The following is a 27,494-nucleotide window of genomic DNA, read 5'->3' on the forward strand; positions in this document are numbered from 1 at the left end:
ATGATGGCTGGATGGATGTTGGATGGATGTAGGGTAGATGATGGCTGGATGGATGTTGGATGGATGTAAGGTAGATGATGGCTGGATGGATGTTGGATGGATGTAGGGTAGATGATGGATGGATGGATGTTGGACGGATGTAAGGTAGATGATGGATGGATGGATGTTGGATGGATGTAGGGTAGATGATGGATGGATGGATGTAAGGTAGATGATGGCTGGATGGATGGATGTTGAATGGATGTAGGGTAGATGATGGCTTAATGGATGGATGTTGAACAGATGTTGGATATATGGATGGATGTTGGATGTTGGATGGATATTGATATATTCTTATTTATTTTAATGCATTTATTTATTTTAGGGCCTAAACACTGAAAGTGTGTGGGGCATATGTTAAATATTTCAAAGGATTTTTCATTTCTTTAAATATCTCTGTATCATTATTTCAAAATTTGAGGCTTCACTGGAAAGAACAACTTGTGTTAACATGACATTATGGATGCAGTCCAATATAACATATAATTTCAATGTCTATATAAGAGAAACTGTTGGGTTTACATAAAAGTTCAGGCTGATGTTGTTCAAACATTGAGTGCAGATTGTACAAACCTAGACATTAAATTAATAATTTGTTTTAATGATTTCATAAAAAGTTTATTGACTGACAACTGTGTGGCATAAACTTTGTCATTACAATAAAATTGGTCATTTCAGTTTTGTTATAAAACTGTCTTTGAAGCCGTATGTCTTGTAATCTGTAAAGGCAGATGGAAAGTTTCACATATATACATAGTTACTCATTACAAAAATAACTATTTTAGTCCAAAATAAGGGAACTGGGAGTAATAATAAAGGCTGTTGTCAGCAGCTGCAGATAGTGACCTTGGGCCCCATTAACATATAAAAACTTGGTATATATGTGTGTATGTGGGCGGACCTCTCAAGTCGGCAATCCTAGAAACGTTCCCCACAAGGGGCCAAATACCTTTTTCGACAAAACTTTAGAAATTTATCAAATTGAAGTGATATTAATGATTGAGATTTTTTTTTAGATCTAATGTTGTTTTTATAGCAGTGTAGGACCACTGGAAAGGGTGGATCCCACAACGCATAAAAAAACTGGTGGGCCCCATGAGTGGGCCTGCGCAAGAATGTGTGTGTGTGTGTGTGTGTGTGTGTGTGCGCAGCGGGTCGATTCTGCCCTCTGGATGAGTTTCAGTGTAATAACACTCTGTGTAAGCCGCTGGGCTGGATGTGTGACGGGGAGGACGACTGCGGAGACAATTCAGATGAGAATCCAGACGTGTGCAGTGAGTACTTCATTGTTCTTCCCCAGCTCGATTAGCACTTCATTTTCCCCTCAGACTCTCTCCTAAATATCTCCCAGAACCGTGGCACATGCAAGTATGATAGGGGTGGACAATATGACCCAAATCTTGCGTCAGGCTTTGTAATTTTATATAACATAAAAAATAAAAATTAATTGTATGTGGGAAATTAAATACAAGGTGATTTGTATATTAAAGCTGCAGTAGGTAACTTTTGTAAAAAATATATTTTTTACATATTTGTTAAACCTGTCATTATATCCTGACAGTAGAATATGAGACAGATAATCTGTGAAAAAATCAAGCTCCTCTGGCTCCTCCCAGTGGTCCTATTGCCATTTGCAGTTACAGACCGCTCCCGGTAAGAAACAACCAATCAGAGCTGGGGTCCGTAACTTTGTTTGTGTTCAAAATGTAGAAAAATGTATATAATAAGCGAGTACACCATGAATCCATTTTCCAAACCGTGTTTTTGGCTTGTCCTGAATCACTAGGGTGCACCTATAATAAGTGTTTATATTCAGACTATTTTAGATTGCTTCGGGGGTACTGCGGCGGAGTAACCCAGTACCTTTGTGATTCTTCATAGACATAAACAGAGAGAAGTAGTTCCGGCTACAATGTTCTTCCGCAAGACGCAAGCAGTTATGTGTATTAACCGCTAGAGCGTCAAAAGTTCCCTAGCACAGCTTTAAATTCCCATCGGCCAGTGCCTGTTTTTGAATAATTCAGTGAATTAAACACTTCACAAATGAAAGATATTTTGCATTGTTTGATCACGATGATTTTGATTCTAAGGCCTGGTTCACACGGGACGATTTTAAAATTGTCGGCAGATTTTCCAAACCTGAGAGACCCCACACACGGCGATAAAAAATCACGGGTCTAACAGTTTTGGTCGTTCCGTGTGTGGTGTGCAGGCACACGGCAATATCAACACATCACACACGAACTGATTTGACTCCCGAGCATTCCCAGGTCAGACGGGAAATCTCGCAAAATCCCTCGAGATCAAGCGTGACTTTAGAGTAAACAATCATGGTGGACGAAGAGGATGCAGTGGCCATAGTTTGTGCTTTGTTTTTAACGGGGAAAAAAACATAAGAAAAATAAGAAAAGGCGATGGTCAAAGAGGTGGAGACAACGCGAGCATGGACTATACTTGCTATATCATGATATGGAGATAAGTTGTTGTTTTATCTCATAGAAATGTTGTTACGTACTACACAGATTAATAACCGTTGAAATAAACGTTCATATATTTGTTTCCATGTACTCTGGTGGACTGCAGTTGTGGATGTAGTTATGCCCATCGACTTTATTTGTATTTGTTATATTTGTTATATTATATACGCCGGCTGTTTTGATTTTGTTTCCCGGTACTATCACTGCCTCGTCACCTCGCTTTCTGATTGGCTACACGCCACAGTCCACAGGCTGCGTGATTGTTTGTCCTCGGGGGACACCACACATGAGAAGAAATCGGGCAAAATAAATCCAACATGTTGGATATCCCCGATTTGAGATCGGAGCGGTCCCGACATTCTTCCGAGCAGAGGAGAGCAGTCTTAACACACCACACACGGCAGGAATATTTGATCAGATTATTTTACGATAATCGGAGCATCCTAAAATTGTCGGAAGGGCTGAATCGGGGCTAAAATCGGCCTAATTATCCTGCCGTGTGAACCAGCCTTAAGTTCTGATTGGAATCTGATGCACTTCAGTGTCAGAATTCTGTATGAGTTTGGCTCCATGTAAGCGCTGTCTTTGTTTTCACTTATTTTGGATGTGCTCTGCTCAGATTTTCACGTTACATCATTGTAAATAATTTAATGGAATTATTGTAAATATTTAGATATGTTTCAGAAATTAACAGATTCTTTCCTTGCAAGTGTAATTAAATACACAAGAAAGTAACAGCTATGACACAAACCACCTTTTCACCACATTACTGCACTGCACCCTTTAACCTCTGTGTGTACGCGTCAGGGACTTTATCCTTCACATTCAGTGTGAATATTGCAACCTGTTAATGTGGGTGTGAAGAAGTGTGAAACGGGCCTTAGATGAGCTTTATTTGTGGTGTTCGGTCTGACTCTGCTGGTGAAATGGTCTGAAGATTCAGATGTGTTTATTGTGTGTGTTTCAGAGAGATCCCAGTGTCCTCCCACCAGACAGTTCCGGTGCTATAATGACCGAGTGTGTCTGCCAGTGTCTAAACAATGTGACGGCGTTGACCACTGCGGAGACAACAGTGATGAACTCCACTGCCGTGAGTCATTACTATTCCTGGCTGATTTCTTCCAAAATGTCCTGTTTTTTTGCATGTTATTTTCTTAAAGTTCAACATCATTTTCATGGGCCGTTTCTAACTGAAGATATTAGTATATACATATGTTTGTTTGTTTGCTGCGTGGTTACAGCCAATAGTTATTTTCATTACTAACACTAACCCTAATGCATGTCATATTTACAACTCTGTCACAGTACGTTCAGTATGGAACTCATATACTGTAAATATTATTGAATAATAACTCAGATAACTGAAATAGGTAACACTACCCTATATATGCTGGATTTTATAACTGAAGAAATATCTATAACCCAGGGAGGTTCTCTTTCAAACCGTTACGTTGCATGTTTTTGGGGTTGAATCTTAAATTGAGTTGAAGATCAGTGCAAATATTGTCCTGCACCACACAAGTCACAGTGAATATGTTTCAGTGACTTCATGCCAAGAAAACTTTTTGTTTTTAAGCATAGCACACAAGAAATAGTGTGACTCAGATCAGTATCAGAAGACAGTCCTGCTAGCAGATGTGAGTTGAAGTGAACTGGTCTCTGTTTCCTGACAGAAACTCCTGCGCCTGCGGTCTGTGGGAAGGGTGAGTTTACCTGCAGCACTGGGAAGTGTATCAGCGTTAACCTGCGCTGCAATTTCTTCAACGATTGTGAGGACTACGGCTCTGATGAGATCAACTGCAACAAGAAAGGTGAGGGAGCTGTTTGGTTGTTTGTCAGGTTTCTTTTTGCCAAAACCAAAAGATTGAGTGACACTGAATGCATGCTTGTGTTGTTCTGTGTCTCTGAACAGATTCGGGTCTGAATGAATGCCGTAACAACCGCAGTATGTGTGGAGATGAAGGTCACTGTGTAGTGAACAGAACCGACTCGTTCTGCTCCTGCAAACCTGGCTTCCAGAAAACACACCCGCAAACCTGCGCCGGTACCGGTGCCGCGCACACAATAACAGCTCATTAATACACATACCTTCCATAGCTGATAAAGCTTTAAAACCCTTTGTTTTAGTAGGAAATGACGAGTAAAAGAAAAGAAAGCACACAGAATTTACTTTCAATCTCCTACGGATCACATATTTTTAATCAAACACCAATAATGACATGAAAACTAGAGCACAGCTTATTTATCATCAACATACAAACACAGCTCAACTAATCCTCCACAAACAGTCATAAACACAACATTAGGATTCAAAAAGAAGACTTTTTTCTTGTAATGATTACAACACTAAACTAAACCAGCAGAATCAAACCAGAATGAATGCATCATCATGTCATTCGGCGGAGACAGTATTTTTTCATTATTCTCTCTCAACAGATGTGAACGAGTGCAAGCAGTTTGGCATCTGTTCTCACATCTGTAACAACACCAAAGGCTCCCACAAATGCAGCTGCTCCAAGAACTTTGTCAAAGTGAACGACACCTGCAAGGCTGACAGTACGTTTCAAATACAGTACCGGTTTACACGATGCATACTGGTTCAAGGAAGTTTTACAGAAAATCCTGATCTTAATTATTAAATTATCTTCATATCTTATTTTATCAGTATCATGATATCCTCTTGATTTCTGCCTTATAGACACATTTAGCAGATCTAAACTGCACGATAATATAGATTATTTGCAATAATATAAAGTTATATAAGGTTTATAGAGAGAGAGTTGTGCAGTATAATGTATAGTGTATCTTGATATGTGAGACTATACTGAATGTATGCAGGCAAAGTTTATATCCAACATTAAATATATTCCTTGTTGGGATATTATTGTTGAGATTTGAGATTTTCTCTATTTTACATATGAGTTTATGAGAGTATATTGTATTGTATGCAGGTTTAGTTCTAAATTTGTTCGGATTAAATATGGTCAGTATTACAGTCTCTTTCTGTCCTTCTGCTGGGACGCTCTTCTATCTGTCGTTCTAGGCAGTGACAAACAGGCTCTGTACGTGGCCGATGATAATGAAATTCGCAGTTTGTATCCCGGAATGCAAAACTGGATATATGAACAGGCCTTCCAAGGAGATGCCAATGTACGAATCGATGCCATGGACCTGCACATCAAATCCAAACGCATCTTCTGGACCAACTGGCACACGGGCAGAATCTCATCCTTCGAGCAGCCTTCTGCTGGACCGGCCTCGCCCAACTCCAACCGCAACCGGAGACAGACCAATTCCAGAGTTACTGATCTAGAGGTCAGTGCTGCTCAGGGATGTAACCCCACATGCTTGCCATGATTTTAACTTTAGAGAGGTGCTGCCCTTTATGACTTGAATGTGACTTCAGGTCTCCTCCGCTTTCCGTTATTTTACCTTATGAAAACATTCTGTTTTGCTGCTTGATATTGCATATATTATATATATATATATATATTATTATATATATATATATATATATATATATATATATATATATATATATATATATATATATATATATATATATATATATATATATATATATATATATATATATATTCAATGTTATTGTAATAGTGAACACACACTAGTTTGTAATGCAAATAGTTTTTATTTTACTGTTATTCTTCTTGTTATTAACTTGAATCTGAAGTCTCACACATTCACAGAAAATAAACTATTTTTTAAGTAATTAAAAAAAATGATAAAATGATAAAACAAATATTCATTTAAATTAAAAAACAAACTTTATTTCAGCTGGTAGTCAGGCAATGTTTCTCATTTGCAATTAGTTTAACAATTTACTAAAACAGTTCAAACTAAAACTGAAATAAAATGAATGTATAAATAAATAGATTAGCTATAAAATAAAAACGGATTAATATTTGTCTCTTTTATAGATTTAGTTATGCATGCATGCATTAAATGTGACCCCGGACCACAAAACCAGTCTTAAGTGTCATTTTTTATTATTATTATTGAGATTTATACATCATCTGAAAGCTGAATTAATCTTTTCATTGATGTATGGTTTATAAGGATCAGACAATACTAGTTATTTGAGAATCTGGAATCTGAGGGTGCAAAAAAAATCTAAATAGTAAGAAAATCATCTTTCAAGTTGTCCAAATTAATTCTCAGCAAGGCATAATAATAATTTAAAAAAAAAATTAGTTTTGATATTTATGGTAGGAAATGTACAAGATATCTTCATGGAACATGATCTTTGCTTAATATCCTAATGATTTTTGCATTTTTTAGTTTACAGTGCATGTGAAATAAAACAAACCCATGTTTGTTATTTTTGCCCATTTTCTTGATTTTGGGTGATAATATTGAAATAATAGTAATATTTTAGAGGAAATTTTTACAGTAATATGACCTTTTATTGCCACCAACAAAGAAATATTAACAGAAAAAATCCTACAAACATGCAAAATAGAACTGAATAACAGTGCGGAGTAAACTAAGAATGACTTTCAAACAAGGAACAGTTGAAGTAAGCTTTGATTTGTTGTAGATCCCTGGTCTGAAGATGCCTCGTGGGATTGCTGTGGACTGGGTGGCCAACAACATCTACTGGACGGACTCAGGTCGTGATGTCATCGAGGTGGCACAGATGAACGGACGCAATCGCAAGACCCTCATCTCGGGCATGATTGACGAGCCCTACGCCATTGTGGTGGACCCACCGAGAGGGTGAGCAGAAAATCAACAGAAAGGATGCTTCCTCAGCATTCTTTAGCATAAGCTTTAGCTCTGTTTGTGCACAACATAACAGTGAAATTGACTTTGAATGTAAACGACCACAAACAAATGTAAAGGTTAACACTCCTGAAATAAGTAGTTGGCTTTGTTTTAAAACTAATGTATGTTAACTTTTGATTTTTGAAGCACCATGTACTGGGCTGACTGGGGAAACCACCCTAAGATCGAGACGGCCGCTATGGACGGCACCATGAGAGAGACACTGGTGCATGAGAACATCCAGTGGCCCACAGGTCAGTCATCATGTGAATCAAACACCACATACACGGATTCAAGCACCTGTGACACCCGTAACATGACTTCTGTTGGGTTTGTTTGCCAGGTCTAGCTGTGGATTACTTCAATGAGCGTCTGTACTGGGCGGATGCCAAACTCTCTGTTATCGGGAGCGTCAGACTGAATGGAACAGATCCGGTCATAGCTGTCTCCAGCGTTAAAAACAGTTGAGTCACTCGCATATTAAATTGCGTACCTTTTTTAACAGTCTTCATGTCGGGAGTGTGCCTATGAACTTTTGAGTTTTAGTTATTTTAGTGTGGGTTTTTAATGTTTTTATTATTATTTTAGATGTACTTTAAGTTAAACAAATGAAAATGGGAAACATTGCATTAGCAACTAGTTTAAATAAAATAAGTTTACATTTTTTTTATATATTTATTTCACTAATTGTTTATTCATTCAGGTGATGAAAACATTGACTTAGTTTTAGTTAACTATAATATTTTATAAGATTTTTTTTTTTTTTTTTGAAGAATAAGTTATTACATCACTAAATGATCATTTAGAAAACTTGAACTATAAAATATCTTGAGCTATACTTATAAAAATAATAATGATAAGTCTTTTTTCTCTTTCTTAGATTTGCACCAGCCTTTCAGTATCGACATCTTTGAGGATTTCATATACGGTGTGACCTATCACAACAACTTTGTCTTCCGCGTCAACAAGTTTGGCAAGAGTTCAGTGGAGCATCTGACCACAGGAATTAACCATGCCACAGATGTGGTCCTTTACCACCCTTACAAACAACCAGAGAGTAAGTCTGGAAAATAAATCTGTGAAACAAAAGATAATAATCAATGTAGTTTTGCCGCATTATTGATAGATGAATAGAAGTAGAAAGTTAGTTTGATCATTCAACAAAAATGCTTCATGTAATCATGACTGTTTTATATCATAGTGGCCAACCCATGTGACAGGAAGAAGTGTGAGTGGTTGTGTCTGCTCAGCCCCAGCGGCCCAGTCTGCATGTGTCCAAACGGCAGAATACTGGACAGTGGCACCTGCGTGGAGGTTCCCACCCCAACACTGTCCCCTGTCTGTGAGTATACAGATGTGACCTTTCAAAATCTTGAAAAAGGAAAAAAAATAATGAAATTGCATGTGGTATTTGTTGAATGAACACTGGTTTAGTTAGTGTGAGAGGCCATGGTGCAGTACGACTGGCCAAGAGGTCTAAGGCTCTGGATTTAGTCTCTTTGGGGCCAAATCCCACCGCTGACAACAGTGGTTTTGTGGGGCAGTTGTGACCTAATGATAGAGAGCTGGACTTGTAACCTGAAGGTTGCTGGTTTGAGTCTCAGTACAGGCACTCATTACCCGCAACTGAGATGCCCCTCAACAAGACACCGAATCTCCAACTCACCAGGTGCAGCAACAAATGGCTGCCCACTGCTCTGGCTGTGTGTGTGCACTTGGATGGGTCAAATCTAAATTGTTATGTTCTACTGTTAGTGTTATCTGTTTGCACCAAGGGTCTGATAGTAACATAGTTTAAATTCTCTGTATGTGCTGTACATGTGGAAGAATTGACAATAAAGCAGACTTGCCTTGAATTTCGAGTTTGGGACACCGTGCCTGGCTTCAGGTCACATTAACTGTGCATGCTCCTGTGCAGTATGAGTCAGTAACAGGAAGGAGGACACATTAGATCCAGAATGGCACTAGTCCAGCTTGTCAAAGCTGCCAGAATAATATCTAATTATAATGGTTTATATCTATATAATGGTTTAGAAATAAAACAAAACTGCAAAATAGTTGCAGTTCCCATATACATGTGCATAATTTCCACTGTAAATATAGTTTGAAAAGAGTTGTTTTTGCTTTTTTGGTTTTGGGCTGTAGATAAGATAAGTGGAATAGATGAGTCTTTACCTGATTTTAAACTGAATGTGGTTTCAGCATATTGGGTGGATGAGGGTTTGTTCCACTGCAGAAGAATGGATTATTGTGAAGGTTTTTGGAAAGTTTTTTGTTTCTCATTGTGAAGGAACAGCTAGGCACCAGCAGTTCACTGAAGGTTCATGGCATGAGCGAGCATGAGCTTGTTGGAGTATACTGGAAGTGGCAGTTCTGAAGGCCAGTGGCAAAGCCTTGAATTGAATACAGGTAGAAATGTGTAGTGAGGTGTGACATGGGCCATCTTTGGTAGTTTGAAGATACTTTCTGGCAAAAAGGGTATTGCAGTGGTCCAGTCAGTGCCAGTGCAGAGCATGAAAGGAGACTGACAGAAAACTGGAAAAGAAGTGGACATAGAAATGTAAGTGAGTGACAAGATGGTTGTTAGTGATAAATGTCTCAGGTTACGAATGTAACCATGGTTCCCTGAGTAGGGAACGAGACACTGCGTCCTCTAGGGGTTGCTATAGGGAGCACCTCGTCATGACGTGTCTGAAGAATACATTGAAAAAACACCAACTTGTTGGCCGTTGACAGCCTCTGATGTCACTACCGGCACGACTCTAAACAAGCACCAGGAGAACACGTCATTCATTTCTTCGAAGTGTGGATTTCAGACCATAGCATGGATTTTCAAATACTGTTCTAAGGAGGGGCTCTCGTGGCACTCCGATAGAGCAGCTCAAAGATGGAATGGTGCATCTCAAAACAGTATGTTTGAGAGTCATCAACTCGATCTATGGAAACAATACTGGAGCGCTCTGGGGAAAAAACAGAGAACTCAGTCTCATATGACAGGAGAACTCCGAGCTCAGAGTAACACGCTCATAGGCGACCCTTCTTGGAAAAAAGGGAGTGCTGCTAAATTACAACGAGAATCACCCAAATAACCCCTCATGTTGAGGGAAGCAATGCTTGAGGTGTATAAACAAATACACACTGGCTGAATGAAGCCCAAGGAACCAAGTTCTAATCATCTCAAGAAAGGGAACGAAGCGGAATGCGTAACCCTTACCGTACAAGATTTCAGAAAGTTTGCAGAGTCTTGCGTGCACACTTACGACTTACGTGGATTTAAGAAAGTGTGCAAAGTGTTCACATGCACACTGACCACCATGTGGTTTTGAGAAAGTACGCAAAGTACGCTTAGCGTGTGTACTTAAAGGTTTCTAAGCATCACAGAGGTGCTGAATCGCACGGGAGAGGCAAGCTCAAATTTTAGAAACCTCAGACAAGGGGAGCATCACCTGAGGCAGCATGTACAAGAAGACTTCTGTAACTGCCACCTCCACTTCCTGGTAGATGCGACAGCACCCCTAAGCGGCCAGGAGACCCCTCGGGGTGACCTCGCCGGACATCCATGAAATTCCCTGCAGTGCTGTGCCAGGCCTGATGATCAAGGAGGCTCCCTCCGAAACCTGTGATCTCAGCTGCCTAAAACCAGAACATGAAGCCGGATTGCTGGTGCTGGTGAGTGTTTAGTAAACACTGTAACTGAGCACTGCAAAGTAAACTCACAGAGTATTTTATTAGACACGTAACCACCAGCAGTTAAATACACATAAGTATATACAGAGAGGGTTACATTTACTCACCCACCCTCCTGCGCTGGAGCCGCACTCAAGGGACGCCTCCTTTTAGTCTGGACCATCAGTCAGGTGGTTACTATGAACATAGTACCATAAAAACATTATAGGTTCAGCATAGGAGACCTCGGTATCACTCAGATTTGGACGAGAATGCTGCCTCGTCTAGATCATACCCCTTAGGTTCTGCTTACCTCCTCGTGACCCATGATTCCTCTAACCCCTGCCGCAGGTGGGGGAGGAGCGCGAGTTGTGACACTAGCCTTCTGTGCCCGTCTTTGATCCTCAGATCGAGACAGGCCAGGACCCCTATGTTGTTCTGGCTCAGACCTGGACCTTCGTGGAACGAAGGATCTGAAAGCAGCAGAGCACGCCTTCATCTACCTGAACTTCTTAATCGCAGTCTCAACGGAAATACCGAAAAGTTCAGAAGGCGAAACCTCGAGAAGAAAGCCTTTTCTTTCCTCCCGATGTCTGCCAGGTTGATCCACAGATGTCTCTCCGCTGCCCATGGCGGAGGCGGCCTGCTTGGTAGCACAAAGAGAGATATGTGGTGCGGCGCAGCTCAGCTACCAGATCAGAAAAAAGGCCCTCGCCTCTATCCAGGTCTCTTAGCAGATCAGTCTGATATGCTTGAAGCACCAGCATTGTGTGTAATAAAGCCACAGCCTGACCTGCTACTGCGTATGCCTTGCCATTTAAGCGAGATGATTTTCTGAAGGGGTTTAGATGACAAGGATTGAGATTAAGAGAGGATGTTTCTTTCTACAGGGGGCATCTCCTCATAGACGTTTTCGTGCATCACCTCGATGTTGGAAGATTTACTTTCGTGCCAAAACCGATGGATGCGAGAAGAAAACTGCATCTTTCATTTCTTCTTGATCTCTGTATGGAGATCATGCAGAAATTGAAGGCTCACCTGAGGTTAAAAAGATTTTTTTTTTGGCCTCACAGCGTCACCTTGTTAGCTCACTCTAATGGAAAGTCTTTTTTTTTTTGTGGCGCAATCAATAACCTTCAACAGCTCTACATATGCAGGGCAGGAGAATTGAGAAGGCTCAGCCTCAGCTTTTTCACCATCCTCAAATATATCCTGCTTTTTCTGGGTAAAAACCCAGCAGAGCACTAACCTCAGTATCAGAAAGTGTTAAAGATATGACATCATCCTCCCGAGGCTCTTTCTTTATCCCATTCAGACAGATCCACCTGTATTCTCACTAGCTCATTATCCTCCGTGCCTCAGCAGCAATAGGTCCTGATCCGCGGGAAGCAGATGGCTGCCTTTTTTCCTTTTTTTTCAGAAGAGAGACGAACGAGCTTTTTTTAATTGAAAAAACGCTCACAATGCACACAGATTGCCTCCTCAAAGACATCGCTTGCATGCTCTTCACTCAAACAAATGACGCAAAGATCGCATGTGTCAAATAATGACGACACGGATGCACACATTGTCTAAACGCTTGCTAGTTGTCGCCATGATAAACAGAGAAAGATCGCTCTTACCAGTTCTTTCAGATGCATGCTTCAAACAGAACAGTCAGTGAAGACGAAGAAGAAAATGACGTGTTCTCCCGGTGCTTGTTTATAGTCGCGCCGGTAGTGACGTCAGTGGCTGTCGCCGGCCAACAAGTTGGTGTTTTTTCAATTTATGCTTCAGACACGGGTCTCGACGAGGTGTTCCCCATAGCACCCCCTAGAGGACACAGTTCGAAGTTCCCTTGAAAGGGAAGCAATGGGTAAGGATGAAGTCTAGTTGTCTACCTCCTTTGTGTGTCACAAGCAGTGTTGAGGAAAGTTACTTAAGTAATGCAGTACAATATTGCGTTACTTCCTAAAGATTAACTAATCGCATTACTTTTTATGGAAAGTTACTTCTGCATTACTTTTTCTCATCTGGCCTGGCTTGTTTGTTTATTATAATAAAAAAAAAATAGTTTTAAGATGTTTGTTTATCTAAAGTCATTTTCGCTTATTAGTATGGTTGAATTGGATAATTGAGCAGAAAAGCAGCAGCAAATACATTGTTTAATAAAATGGGATTTAATACATAAATGATGATCTGTATTATTTAATATATTTAATTATTTCAGGTTTGTGTCATATTCTGAGTTTGCATTTCATGGTTTTTAGTTATTTTGAGGAATACTGAATCTGTTTTTGTGTAAGTGAGAAGAGTAAATGCATGTTGACATTTACTCTAGATCTACAGTTACATCATGTTCACACAACGCCTCTGCAGTTACTCCTTATTCTCTTAATATGAGGACAGGAGAACTGTCAGTCAGTACATGGGAAAACAAAGTAACTGGCCTCACTCTCTGAAAAGGTATTTTTTTATGCAAAGTCCCATCCTCAAGGAAAGAAGACTGCAACATGTCAAGCTCCTCAAGGACGTTGCTCAGCTCATCTTGAGGATGATAAATGCATGAATTTTGGCACTAGGGCTGGGTAGTATGATGGTATATGTCGAGATGATGGTAGAAATGGATACTTGAAGTGTGCACACAGAAAGCTGCACTCTCTCAGACAGCATGCAATCATGAAATCACATCTCTTTTACATCTAACTGTGATTGAATATCCAAATTCACGCACAATTATGTCAAAATGCCCATCTTTGTACTATTTGTCCTATTGTTTGTCATTTACTTTTTTGTTCTTATTTTAATAACAAAAATAAAATAAGAATAACTAAATCATGATATGTATCATTATTACGCAATAAAAATCCCCATACCATGAAATAAGATTTTGGTTATATCGCCCAACTTTCTTTGGCAGAATTAGTAGTGATTTCTTTTCAAAGGATTTTAATCCAGAGAGAAAATAAAGGAGTGAATCTGGGCTTTGAGCCTGGAAGAAAATAGTGTTCCTGTAGCTCAAACAGCTCAGCAATGTCGATGTCACGGGTTCCGTTTAATCATTAAAAATAGCTATCAAGTTAAGTACCATTCTACATTTTGTTCTAGTTTAATATTATATTTTACTCTGAAATATAACATTGTGGAAATAAAATGGATTGTTCACTTGGGTCGAACTTTAAAAAAATGACAAAAAAGAAAAAAAAGTTAATGCAGTGTTTATCTGTTTCTTTGCCTTCCCTCAGCTCCGAGTGGCACCTGTAACCTGGTTTGTCTGAATGGTGGAACTTGTGTCCTGAATGCCAGAAAACAACCCAAGTGTCGCTGTCAGCCCAACTATGGAGGAGAGAGGTGTGAGCTAAACCAGTGTAAAGAGTACTGCCAGAATGGAGGAACGTGTACTGCATCTCCTACAGGTACAGCACCACAAAAACACACCACATGGGCTTTAAATATCGTCTCACGTGTCTATTCTTACATCGCACTGCTGTTCAACAAATTAGTGAATCCTGGGAGACATTGGTCACCTGTCTCTTGCATCTCACCACTTCCATGTTTGTTGAGGTGGTTGAGGACCAATGTTGACACTTGCATGGCTTTCTTACCACAATATGTATTTAAAAGGCATATTATGTTACTATAATAAGTAAACAGAAATATCTTGTTTCATCATATTTTCAGGAGCTCCGACTTGCCGTTGTCTGGCAGGCTTCACAGGACCCCACTGTAACCAGCGCACATGTGAGAACTACTGTAAGAATGGAGGAAACTGCACAGTTAATCGTGGAAACCAGCCCACCTGCAGCTGCCCTACAGACTTCCTGGGAGACCAGTGCCAATATCGTAAGTACTACAGCCCCTTCTACTGGCTCTGGAAATATAATGAATACATTTTTAGGTCTTTCCAAACGTTTCCATTGGACAGAAGTTTCATTTTAAATCTACACATTGGATAATTGTGAACCGGGTGTTGATTAGATCTAAAGATGATCTTTAAGCCATGATGAAGAAACTAATTCAGATGAAGTGTGGTTTTAAACTGTGTTCTCTACTCTTCTAACAGGGTCATGTGATGAATTCTGTGACCATGGAGGGACATGTATGCAGTCCAGCGATGGGTCGAGACAATGTCACTGCCCTCCACGCTTCATCGGCAAGAAATGTGAAGTGGACAAGTGCCACTATTGCCGTGATGGCAAGTGTATTCCCACCAACATCTACCAGCCACATGGAGATGTAACATGCAGGTACACATTCTCATGCTCTAGTACACATATACATATGCTAGGGCTACGAACAAAAGTCAAATTGATCCATTTACTTTCTAAATCTCAGTTCTCTTCCACTTGAAATCATTTGACATCCTACTATGAGAAGAAGCTAATCTATGGCCAGTCATGTGATTTATAATCACATCGTAACCCTCTGAGGTCTAAGGGGGTTTTGGGTCCTGGAGAAGTTTTGACAGCTCATAAAACACATACAGAACATTTGTTCACAAGACTGTCGAACCTGAAGCTTTTAGCCTAGAATTTTTGCTTCAAAATGATGTGAAAATCATCTTGTTTACTCACTCAATTTTCTAAGACACTTTTTGTTTCTAAAAGGCATATGCGAGTAGGCATCATTGAACATGAATATTAGTGTGATTTACACCTGAGAAGACAAAGACCCGCATAATGAGCTGCATAATGAGCCTTTCAGTCAGGTGTGTGACTGAGAGGGAGGAGTTACAAGAAAGAATGTGAGGACAAAATAAATGTATATATTTTTATTTTTGAAGTTTATTTAAAATATATTTAATTATCCCAAAAAATAACTTGAGATTTACTTGCGAGTGCAGTTAAACAGTTTAGTAAGAACAAACAACTGACTTTCAAAGCTGATTTTTTTAGTATCATTACCCCAGTTACACGATCCTTCAGAAAACATTCCAATATTCTAATTTGCTACTCAAAAAAAGATGAATTATTATTATTATTATTATTATTATTATTATTATTAATGTTGAAAAGAACTGAGAATAATTTTTTCGCTGTCCTTTTTTTTATGAATAGAAAGTGCAGAAGAACAGCATAGTTTTATCACATGTAATTTCTATATATACTGACTCCAAGCTTTTGAATGGTACAGTGTATATTGTTACACTTAGAGTAAGGCTGGAGTAATGATGCTGAAAATGTAGCTTTGGTTACAGGAATAAATTACATTTTAAAATATATCCAAATAGAAAGCAATTCATTTAGATTGTCAAAATATTTCACAATATTACTGATTTAGCAAATGCAACTTTATGTACTGTATTTTGAATACAAATAAATGCTTGGTGAGCAGAAGTTTAATTCTTTACAAAAATATGACATTTCTTACTGCTCAAAAGCTTTTGACTGGTATTGTGTTATGTTGAAATACATAAATGAACATCACATACCTAACATTTCCAAAGTGTATATTGTTTATGTGCTCTGAGGGACAAAAAACCTTTTTGAAGAGACTCATGGGAGTGTGTGCCTCACTTGGTCTTAGCTGTGTTCCAGGTTCCTGAGTGTAGGGCTGGGCAATATATGAAAAAATAAATAAATAAATCTCGATATTGTCACATTATTTACGATATTTGATTTATCTCGATACGTTTACACTTACATGGAGCGGCACTTAATATACAGAGCATAGTTCACTGACAAGCTACGCAATATCACGTTCATAATCACAGATGATTATGATATTGCGTAGCTTGTCAGCGAAACTATGACTCTGTATATTAAGTGCCGCTTCATTTGAAAGCATTTAAAGAGACACGCAATGACAATTGCATGCGATTAATCGTGCTACTTACAAATCAGTACAATAGAAGCAATCAAAACCAACAAAAGAGCAATACTATGCAAGTGCTATATTAATATATTATTATAGTGTTATATTTAAATTGCAAAAAGAAACATGCACCATTTTGTCCAAGCAACAATAAAAGGACACAATTATTTTATAATTTGTCTTAAATCTCATTTTGTAAGTAATAATAATAATAATAATAATCTTGAATCGAATCATGAGTTGAGCTACATCCCTACGTGTTTGGTGTTTCATAACATTTAAATCATGAGTAAGGTATTATCTAATATACAATTCTGAAAATATTTTCAACTTGTGTTAAACACCTACCTTATTTCAGGCATTTAACCAAAAACTCTGACTGGATCTGGAAATGCTAAAATGCAAACTTGTTTTCAGGTTTTGAAACAATGGCATTTCACAGTGGATAAAAGCAACTGCACTGCAGAAGTGTTGTTCTCTCCTTACACATACATTGATGTTTGGAAACTTTAATGTTCATAATGTCAACAATGTGTACATAATGTCCATCCATGTTTTTTTGGTTGCACTGATTTTTTTATTGACTGAAGTTGAAATTGAATGTGTTTACTCTGTGTTATAGCTGTACCAGTGGCAGAATCCAGCCAAGCTGTTATACATGTGATGGGTACTGTGCTAATGGGCAGTGCACTCTTAGTGCCACAAACTACCCACAGTGCAAGTAAGCTGTGCTATTTCAGTTTCACTTATATATTTGTTTATTATACATTAATGAATACATTTGAATTAGCTTTATATTACTGTTTTGATATTATTTTTATTTAAATTTTAGCTTTTGTAATTTCAGTACTTAAACTTAATTATATTTGTCATTACGTTTTTGAAGTTAAGGTATATCTTCTAATATTTATTATATATATTTTTTTTTTGCTTTATTTTAATTACGTAAAACCATTCATAATAGTGTATCTTAGTTAACGATTACAGCACTGCAAGTCATGTAACCTAAACATACTCAGTGGTACCACATGAACACGCAATCATATTCACTACCACTCCAAATTATTTTATTTAATCTACATGGTTTCTTGATATAAAGCTAGCATGCATAATCCCAATACACAGTATTAAACCTAATTTCCCTTTCAGTCGGTCACTTTGACGTTGTGTCGAAGTCTGAAACTAGGGGTCCCTATACAAAATGCTACTGAACCATGTTACGAGTTCACAGGAGAGCAAATGTGACAAGCCCAGCATGTCACAACCAAATGCACCTCTCCTTCTCATAACCCTCCAACTCCCAAGACTTATGACCTCACTTATCACAGCTGGAAAAGCCGCCATATAAGGCAAAGGTCATCTCAAATGGAGCTTTTTCTCTTTTCAAAAATAAGAATTCAGATGAAAAGCTGAAAAGTCCTGGTTGATAACGTTGGGTAGCATTCTCTTCCCAGCGGAGAAAGTACGCTACAGAGACCACATCCAACCTCCCCAACCTTGGGAGGAAATATGTGGGTATACATCCTGTGGACTCACTGAAGGGAAGTTCTACATAGAGAATGTTTCTATTATGTGCCCCATGTAAGGAGAAAACTACTAAGCACAGTAACAAGACAGATCAATTGTCCATCTAAGGGAAACACTGATACCTGGTTAGCGACAGTGCAGTGAATAAGTGCACATATGGGGCCACAATAGGAGCTGCTACATTTGAAGCCCTAATCTCTTACAAAAGATCACTAGAGGAATCCTACAAGTAATAGATTCAAGTAGTGAGTTCCTCCACAAAACTTAATTACACAAAAAGTGCTAAGTGATGGAGGATAGTCTGTAAGAAGGGTTCATAAGAATACACTGAACTGTACACAATAAGAAAAAAATATTTCACCTCCAAAAGGGAAAGTTCTAAGCAAGCTCTTCACCATTCTGGCCATTTTAGGCGAAGAACTAGTGTTAAACACCCTAGATGAATCCGGTTCAATTTCTGATTATAAAATCTGGCAAATGTGTAAGGTGGAGCCCAACTTGCAGCTTTACAGATATCTACTAATGAAGCACTGTTCGCTAAGGCTGAAGAAGCCGCGACCCCCATGGTCGAGTGAGCCCTCACTCCCAGCGGGCATGGTAAGCCTTTGGGCTCATAGGCCTTTAGGATACACCCACAATCCAGTGGGAAATCCTCTGTTTGGAGACAGTATTCTCCTGTCTCCAGCAATTCTCCTGTTGGGGAATAGCTTGCAAAGTCACCACCTGATTTCTAAAAGGAGTATTGGGAACCTTGGGTCATATCAAGGCCAGAGTCTCAGGATAAAGGTTGGAGATCCCCCACCATCTTGATTGAAGTGAGCGCAATCAGGAAGGTCATCTTCATAGAGAGGATACCAAGCTCAACTGACTGTAGGGGCTCAAATGGATCTCTCTGTAAGGCTTGAAGGACCACAGATAGATCCCAAGAGGGGATAAGGCGTAGACTAGGAGGATTTAACCTCCGGGCACCTCTTAGGAATCTGATAACCAGAATGTGTTTCCCTACCAATCAGCCGTCTATGGTGTCTTGATTAGCTGCAATGGCAGCCACGTACATCTTAAGTGTAGAGGCAGACAGGCCTATCCTATCCAGGCCTTGCTGGTGGAAGGAAAGCACTGATCCTTCACCTGGGAAGAACGGGTCCTTCACCTGGGGTCCTTCACCTGGGAAGAACACCAATCTATGAAAATGTGCCACTTCAAGTCATATTTCCACTTCGTCGAGGGGGCCTTGACCTGTGTGAAGGTTTTCACCACTGTGGGTGTGTGTTCCCTGAAATCTTCTTGGTTGCGTCCAGGTACCAAACATGCAGGTTCCAGAGATCTGGGCATGGGTGCCATATTGTGCCCTTCCTCTGAGAGAGAAGGTCTCTTCTCAGGTGAATCTGCCAGGGTGGCACCATGTCTAAGAGCCAAGTCTTGTTGGGCCAAAAAGGGTCCACCATCAAGACTTGCTCTTCATCCTCCCTGACCTTGCACAGAATCTGTGCGATGAGGCTCACTGGTGGAAACGCATACTTGTGTAGACCCCTGGGCCAGCTGTGCACCTGTGCATCCATGCAGAGAGAGCCCTTGGTCAGGGAATACCACAGTGGGAAATTAGTGGATTTTGGTGAGGCTAAAAGATCTGTGCCTAGCCAAATTGACTCCAAATTAGCCGAACTGGTTGGGTCTAAAACCTCCATTCTCCTTGGTGCGAGACCTGACATGAGAGGGAGTCCACTACATGGTTGAGGTCACCCATAATGAAAATGGCATGCAAGGACTTGAGGATCTGCTGGCTCCACACTAGGAGATGGCGGGCAAGTTGTGGCATACGACGGGAGCGACCACCACCCTGGTGGTTGATATAGGCCACTGTTGCCATGTTGTCCATCTGGACAACACTCCGGTGTGATTCTCACACAGTGTGTGACCTGGCGCCATGCCCATGTTGGGACTCGGGTATGAAGCCCATGCTGAAACGATCTATTGCCACAAACCAATTCTGATACATGATCCATGTTTAAATGTGTTTGAGAGTAAGCATTACTTGGGTACTATGAAGTAGGGGCTGTAAAACCCCTTTTTCCTCTCGGCTGGGGGGACAGGCTCTAGCGCAACTTTCAAGAGAAGGGTAACAATCTCTGCCCGAATGAACAGCAGCATGCTCCCTTTCTACAGAGGTGAAGAGAATGCAACTTTGGCAGGCGATTGGTGAACTGTATCGCATAACTGAGCTGGACCGCTTTGAAGCTTTGTGATGGTTCTTAGTCTCCTGAAAACGAGTAGGCGTTCCCACCTTCCTGTGAGAAGAAGACCACTGTTGGGACTTCTCTACCAGTCTAACATGCTGTTGAACCTCAGTAGTCCTTAGAGGGGGCCATCCTCGGCAAGGAGCAGTTGGAGGCAGCTGTCTCGTGATGCAGGGATGACCCCCACAGAGGCAGGAAGTGTTTAATGGGCTCTGTCTGGATCTTAACTAGATAATTGCTGGGAAAATTCTTCCACGGTGTCTCCAAAGAGTCTAACCCGGGAAATGGGGGCATTGAGAAAGCGTATTTTCTGAGCATCCCGCATCTAAGCCAGATTGAGCCACAGGTGGTGCTATTGGACAACACAGTGGACATCGCCCATCCCAGAGCCTGCACCATGACATAGCTCGGAGCAAGACTTCTGGATTGGGACCACCATCGTGCAGTTCTTTCAATGCCTTGGCCTGGTAGATCTGCAGGATGGCCATGACATGCAGAGGGGACACAGCATATCCAGAAGCTGCTTAAGCTTTCGCTGACAGAGATGAAAAGAACTTACAGGCCCTGGACAGGAGTCTTGGATAGCCCCACCATGTGGTGGCATTTTGGCAAAGATGCACTGCAATAGCTCTCTCCACCTGAGGGACCTCCGTATACCCACTTGCTGGCCGTGCCGTGTGGGCAGAGGAACCGGTATATCATATCTTGGCCTTTCACAATTTCATCAGCTCCTTGTGCACCTCGGGGAAGAATCTGAAGCTGATCGTGTGTTAGAGTCACGCTCAGCATCCAGAAACAAATCATCGAGCTATAAGCGTTTGGGACAGGGTGGAGAAGACAACTCCAGCCCAATACTCTTGGGCACCCGGGCAAGCAGGGCTGAATGAAACTCAACCCTTCATCTTCATCACAAGCCCCAAATGAGAAATTGAGCTTACCCAAAGATGAGCTATCAAACCCATCCAGAAACTTTACCATGGTTCATGACACTTAGGAGGATCAGGAAGTCCGAGAGGAATCAACCGGCAGAACCATTCCCTCCTCACTACACTCTTCCTCTACGCACATCGATGCGGCCACATACCCGGAAGTCGAAGGACTGGAATAGGAAGCAAAAGGGGTGACTTGCGGCCTTTTGGAAAATAATGCGACCTGCAAGCAGAGCGTACCCATCGGCGTGTTCTCACACAGAGGACATGTACCATCCACAAGCACTGATTGAGTGTGGGCATGGCCCAAACACTGAACACGTGCTATAAAATATGGTCTTGATATAGCTGTTTTTAATCTATCTATCTATCTATCTATCTATATATATATATATATATATATATATATATATATATATATATATATATATATATATATATATATATATATATATATATAATGTGGGTGCATGTGTGTGTGTGTGGTAAATTCCTCTGTTTCTTCATGTAGATGTCCTCTTGGATGGGAGGGACATCGATGTGAGAATCCTGCTACCAATGAAAATACTGAATCCAGTGGCCGTAAGTCCATTTTTCAATTCTACAACATGTTAGTAACATGTTAGGACAATAGGTGTCAATATCTGTGAGGGTTTTGTTAAACATATATACTTTTGATGGTGGTGTAAACGAAAATTCTCCAAAATCTTAATAATATTTGTTATCAATCAATCAATCAATCACCTTTATTTATATAGTGCTTTAAACAAAATACATTGCGTCAAAGCACTGAACAACATTCATTTGGAAAACAGTGTCTCAATAATGCAAAATGATAGTTAAAGGCAGTTCATCATTGAATTCAGTTATGTCATCTCTGTTCAGTTTAAATAGTGTCTGTGCATTTATTTGCAATCAAGTCAATGATATTGCTGTAGATGAAGTGACCCCAACTAAGCAAGGAACCGAAACTCCATCGGTGACAGAATGGAGAAAAAAACCTTGGGAGAAACCAGGCTCAGTTGGGGGGCCAGTTCTCCTCTGACCAGACGAAACCAGTAGTTCAATTCCAGGCTGCAGCAAAGTCAGATTGTGCAGAAGAATCATCTGTTTCCTGTGGTCTTGTCCTGGTGGTCCTCTGAGACAAGGTCTTTACAGGGGACCTGTATCTGGGGCTCTAGTTGTCCTGGTCTCCGCTGTCTTTCAGGGCAGTAGAGGTCCTTTCTAGGTGTTGATCCACCATCTGGTCTGGATACGTACTGGATCCGGGTGACTGCAGTGACCGTCTGATCTGGATACAGACTGGATCTGGTGGCCACGATGACCTCGGAACAAGAGAGAAACAGACAAATATTAGCGTAGATGCCATTCTTCTAATGATGTAGAAAGTACGGTGTTATGTGAAATGTTTCCGGTTCCGGTTTACCTAATTAATGCAGCCTAAAAATCCTTTAACGGATTTGGATATTAAAAGCATATTAGTATGTTATGTGTATGCCAGGTTAAAGAGATGGGTCTTTAATCTAGATTTAAACTGCAAGAGTGTGTCTGCCTCCCGAACAATGTTAGGTAGGTTATTCCAGAGTTTAGGCGCCAAATAGGAAAAGGATCTGCCGCCCGCAGTTGATTTTGATATTCTAGGTATTATCAAATTGCCTGAGTTTTGAGAACGTAGCGGACGTAGAGGAGTATAATGTAAAAGGAGCTCATTCAAATACTGAGGTGCTAAACCATTCAGGGCTTTATAAGTAATAAGCAATATTTTAAAATCTATACGATGTTTGATAGGGAGCCAGTGCAGTGTGGACAGGACCGGGCTAATATGGTCATACTTCCTGGTTCTAGTAAGAACTCTTGCTGCTGCATTTTGGACTAGCTGTAGTTTGTTTACCAAGCGTGCAGAACAACCACCCAATAAAGCATTACAATAGTCTAACCTTGAAGTCATAAATGCATGGATTAACATTTCTGCATTTGACATTGAGAGCATAGGCCGTAATTTAGATATATTTTTGAGATGGAAAAATGCAGTTTTACAAATGCTAGAAACGTGGCTTTCTAAGGAAAGATTGCGATCAAGTAGCACACCTAGGTTCCTAACTGATGACGAAGAATTGACAGAGCAACCATCAAGTCTTAAACAGTGTTCTAGGTTATTACAAGCAGAGTTTTTAGGCCCTATGATTAACACCTCTGTTTTTTCTGAATTTAGCAGTAAGAAATTGCTCGTCATCAAATTTTTTATTTCGACTATGCATTCCATTAGTTTTTCAAATTGGTGTGTTTCACCGGGCTGCGAGGAAATATAAAGCTGAGTATCATCAGCATAACAGTGAAAGCTTACACCATGTTTCCTGATGATATCTCCCAAGGGTAACATATAAAGCATGAAGAGTAGCGGCCCTAGTACTGAGCCTTGAGGTACTCCATACTGCACTTGTGATCGATATGATAAATCTTCATTCACTGCTACGAACTGATGGCGATCATATAAGTACGATTTAAACCATGCTAATGCACTTCCACTGATGCCAACAAAGTGTTCAAGTCTATGCAAAAGAATGTTGTGGTCAATTGTGTCAAAGCAGCACTAAGATCCAATAAAACTAATAGAGAGATACACCCACGATCAGATGATAAGAGCAGATCATTTGTAACTCTAAGGAGAGCAGTCTCAGTACTATGATACGGTCTAAATCCTGACTGGAAATCCTCACATATACCATTTTTCTCTAAGAAGGAATATAATTGTGAGGATACCACCTTTTCTAGTATCTTGGACAGAAAAGGGAGATACGAGATTGGTCTATAATTAACAAGTTCTCTGGGGTCAAGTTGTGTTTTTTTATGAGAGGCTTAATAACAGCCAGTTTGAAGGTTTTGGGGACATATCCTAATGACAATGAGGAATTAATAATAGTCAGAAGAGGACCTATGACTTCTGGAAGCACCTCTTTTAGGAGCTTAGATGGTATAGGGTCTAACACACATGTTTTTGGTTTAGATGATTTAACAAGTTTATTACAATTCTTCCTCTCCTATAGTAGAGAATGAGTGGAACTGTTCCTCAGGGGGTCTATAGTGCACTGTCTGATGTGATACTGTAGCTGACGGCTGAATGGTTGCAATTTTATCTCTAATAGTATCGATTTTAGAAGTAAAGTAGTTCATAAAGTCATTACTGTTGTGGTGTTGGGAAATGTCAACACTTCTTGAGGCTTTATTTTTCATTAATTTAGCCACTGTATTGAATAAATACCTGGGGTTATGTTTGTTTTCTTCTAAAAGAGAAGAAAAGTAATCAGATCTAGCAGTTTTTAATGCTTTTCTATAGGATATGCTACTTTCCCGCCAAGCAATACAAAATACCTCTAGTTTTGTTTTCCTCCAGCTGCGCTCCATTTTTGGGGCTGCTCTCTTTAGGGTGCGAGTATGCTCATTATACCATGGTGTCAAACTGTTTTCCTTAACCTTCCTTAAGCGTAAAGGAGCAACTGTATTTAAAGTGCTAGAAAAGAGAGAGTCCATATTTTCTGTTACATCATCAAGTTGTTCTGAGGTTTTGGATATGCTTAGGAATTTGGATACATCAGGAAGATAACTTAAAAAGCAGTCTTTTGTGGTAGAAGTGATGGTTCTTCGATACTTGTAACAAGAAGTAGAATTTACAATTTTGGCTATATGAAGTTTACACAGAACTAAATAATGATCTGAGATATCATCACTTGGCTGAATAATTTCAACACTATCAACATCAATTCCATGTGACAGTATTAAATCTAGAGTATGATTATAATAAATAATACATCTAGAGTATAGAGTATAATAATAACAATGTATCTTTCTTTTAGGAACAGCTTCAATAGTTATTCCACTGGTTTTACTGATACTGCTGGTGTTGCTGATTGGAGGAGCAGTATTATGGTACAGGAAAAGAATGAGAGGGTGAGTATATTATACAATTGTACTTCTGCTCTTTTCAAAAGATTTTCACCTCCCTAAAGTGTTACAATGTTAAATATAAGCAACTTCCCATTCCCAAAACACCTCTTTTCTCTCCTCCTTTCTTGGTAAACCGCATCTGGTCTTTTCCATAGGCTTGGCAAATCTTGCTCCAAACGGCCGCGGTAATGGTTTTTGTCCATTATGTCTTTATTTTGTCTCTCCCCATTCTGTTCATCTTTCTTGCTGGTTTGGCAAATTGTGGTTCAAATGTTCTTGTTGTCTTCATGGTCTCACCCGAACTCTTTCTGTCATACCTCTGTCAAATCACCTGACTAAACCCTACAAGTGGTTTGGACCTTGTTCAGATGAGAAAGTGGCAATCTGCTACTGGGAATAAATAAATAGATCGAATTGTGCTAGACTATGAGAACCTATCATATTGTTTTAAACAGTCATACAAGTCCCGCTGTAATACTGTATAATCATCTAAGATTGGTTCTCAGCAAGACTGATCTGCTGAGCATGTTCTGTGTTCAAAACCCAGTGTTTTATCAAGGTAATGTGGCCATTTAATGGCCTTAACTTAAAGTAAATGTTAGTCTTATCAATAGCTTTTCATTTGCATATTTTATTTATTTTTACTTGGGGAGGTCAGTAAGAACTGAATCCTATATCATGATAATAGTTTTTACTTGAAATGCAAGGGAAAATGAAAGTGTGGTTGATAATAATTTATTTTATTATTACGTTTCCATAACCTTAGTTATTAACCAATATGGTAATTCCTTATTGTATAATATAATAGTGAATTTATTAATCACAAATGAAAAGCACTTGTCATTTGATTAATTTCTCATGTTATTGAGAACTTGATAGATGAGAATGAAAATATCTTAACAAATGAGCCATCACCTCAAAAACTTATCTTCAATGCGTTTTAGTATATACACTTTGCAAGCCTGCAAAACTCTGTTTTCAGAGTTTCAAAACTTTTTTTCACACATTCGCACACCAGTTTTCAGATCACCATTTACAAGGTTTCAAACCTGGAAAACAATCTAATACAGTGGGAGAACAGTGACAAATTTGAAACTCTGAAAAATTCTTTGCGCAACATGGTTAAAACTCAAAAACAACATACTGTTTGCAGATATATTTTAATTGTTTTACATTTTGCAAGTTTGCAAATCTTATTTTTTGATCTTGCAAAACTTTTTTTTGTAAGATTTTGAGTTTTCAAACACTTAGTTTCAACCTTTCAGAGCTTTATTTTCAGTTTTGAATCATGGCAGGATTTAGATCCCATATAAGCCTGGCTCACACTACAGGAGTTTTAGCCCGATTTAGCCCCGATTTCCCCCTCCCGAATAATAAATAATTAAATAATAATAATAATAGTCTATTATTAATATTATTGGCCTATCAGAAAATCTCTTTATTTCTTTTTTTTTCTTTCGTATTTCGATTTGTTGTTAAATCAAACAGTCATTCAAATAAAGAAATATTAAGCAGAGAGTTGATTATTCAAAAATAACTATTTTGATCTGATCACAAAATTAAAACCATTACATTAAAATACATTAGTATTTAAATAATTTCAACAGCGTGCAGATCCTCGTTTATGTCAGACTGAGGCGACAGCAGCGCGGACTTATCGCTCCCATAATGTACCATCTAAAATAATGTCGTTATAATGATAAAAATATGTCGTTTTAATGACATAACATTTCATAATAAAAATATTAAAAGATGTCGTTATTACGAGAAAAGATGTCGTTATTACGAGAAAAGATGTCCTTTTAACAAGAAAAGATGACATTAAAAGGACATAACATCTCGTTATTACACAGGTGAGTGGAAAAAATAATATGTGTGTGGCAGCAATGCGTCACCGTACAAAACAGCTGATGTATGGCTTCATTGGATAGTGGAGATAGAGGAAACTGTTTTTTGTTATTTTTTTATTTTTTTTTTAGTAACACAACTGTCTGTATAATGTGTAGAAATCACATCACAACTGTAAGTAGAAATAGTAGAGGTGGAGTGAAATCGTCTCAGTTTTGAATGCCCTGGGTGAGTGCACAAAGCTAAAAAAAAAA

The 27,494-nt window shown here is 39.4% G+C and overlaps 1 protein-coding gene across 7 annotated transcripts in view; it reads left to right on the forward strand.

Annotated features, from left to right (window-relative positions):
* The window catches only part of LOC113054967 (low-density lipoprotein receptor-related protein 1-like), a 181,190-nt gene that overhangs the window by 150,506 nt on the left and 3,190 nt on the right, over nucleotides 1-27,494 (forward strand). For all 7 annotated transcript variants that reach the window (XM_026220795.1, XM_026220798.1, XM_026220797.1 and 4 more), the window contains 17 exons: nucleotides 1,191-1,313; nucleotides 3,484-3,606; nucleotides 4,190-4,327; nucleotides 4,429-4,560; nucleotides 4,953-5,072; nucleotides 5,560-5,831; nucleotides 7,075-7,253; nucleotides 7,449-7,555; nucleotides 7,645-7,764; nucleotides 8,182-8,358; nucleotides 8,503-8,643; nucleotides 14,192-14,362; nucleotides 14,628-14,789; nucleotides 15,010-15,193; nucleotides 17,383-17,481; nucleotides 21,962-22,032; nucleotides 25,302-25,395. In XM_026220795.1, coding sequence (XP_026076580.1) covers nucleotides 1,191-1,313; nucleotides 3,484-3,606; nucleotides 4,190-4,327; nucleotides 4,429-4,560; nucleotides 4,953-5,072; nucleotides 5,560-5,831; nucleotides 7,075-7,253; nucleotides 7,449-7,555; nucleotides 7,645-7,764; nucleotides 8,182-8,358; nucleotides 8,503-8,643; nucleotides 14,192-14,362; nucleotides 14,628-14,789; nucleotides 15,010-15,193; nucleotides 17,383-17,481; nucleotides 21,962-22,032; nucleotides 25,302-25,395 — 2,413 coding nt within the window. The remainder of the gene's footprint in view (nucleotides 1-1,190; nucleotides 1,314-3,483; nucleotides 3,607-4,189; nucleotides 4,328-4,428; nucleotides 4,561-4,952; nucleotides 5,073-5,559; nucleotides 5,832-7,074; nucleotides 7,254-7,448; nucleotides 7,556-7,644; nucleotides 7,765-8,181; nucleotides 8,359-8,502; nucleotides 8,644-14,191; nucleotides 14,363-14,627; nucleotides 14,790-15,009; nucleotides 15,194-17,382; nucleotides 17,482-21,961; nucleotides 22,033-25,301; nucleotides 25,396-27,494) is intronic.

The sequence above is a fragment of the Carassius auratus genome, chromosome 36, assembly GCF_003368295.1.
Source record: "Carassius auratus strain Wakin chromosome 36, ASM336829v1, whole genome shotgun sequence".
Lineage (NCBI taxonomy): Eukaryota > Metazoa > Chordata > Actinopteri > Cypriniformes > Cyprinidae > Carassius > Carassius auratus.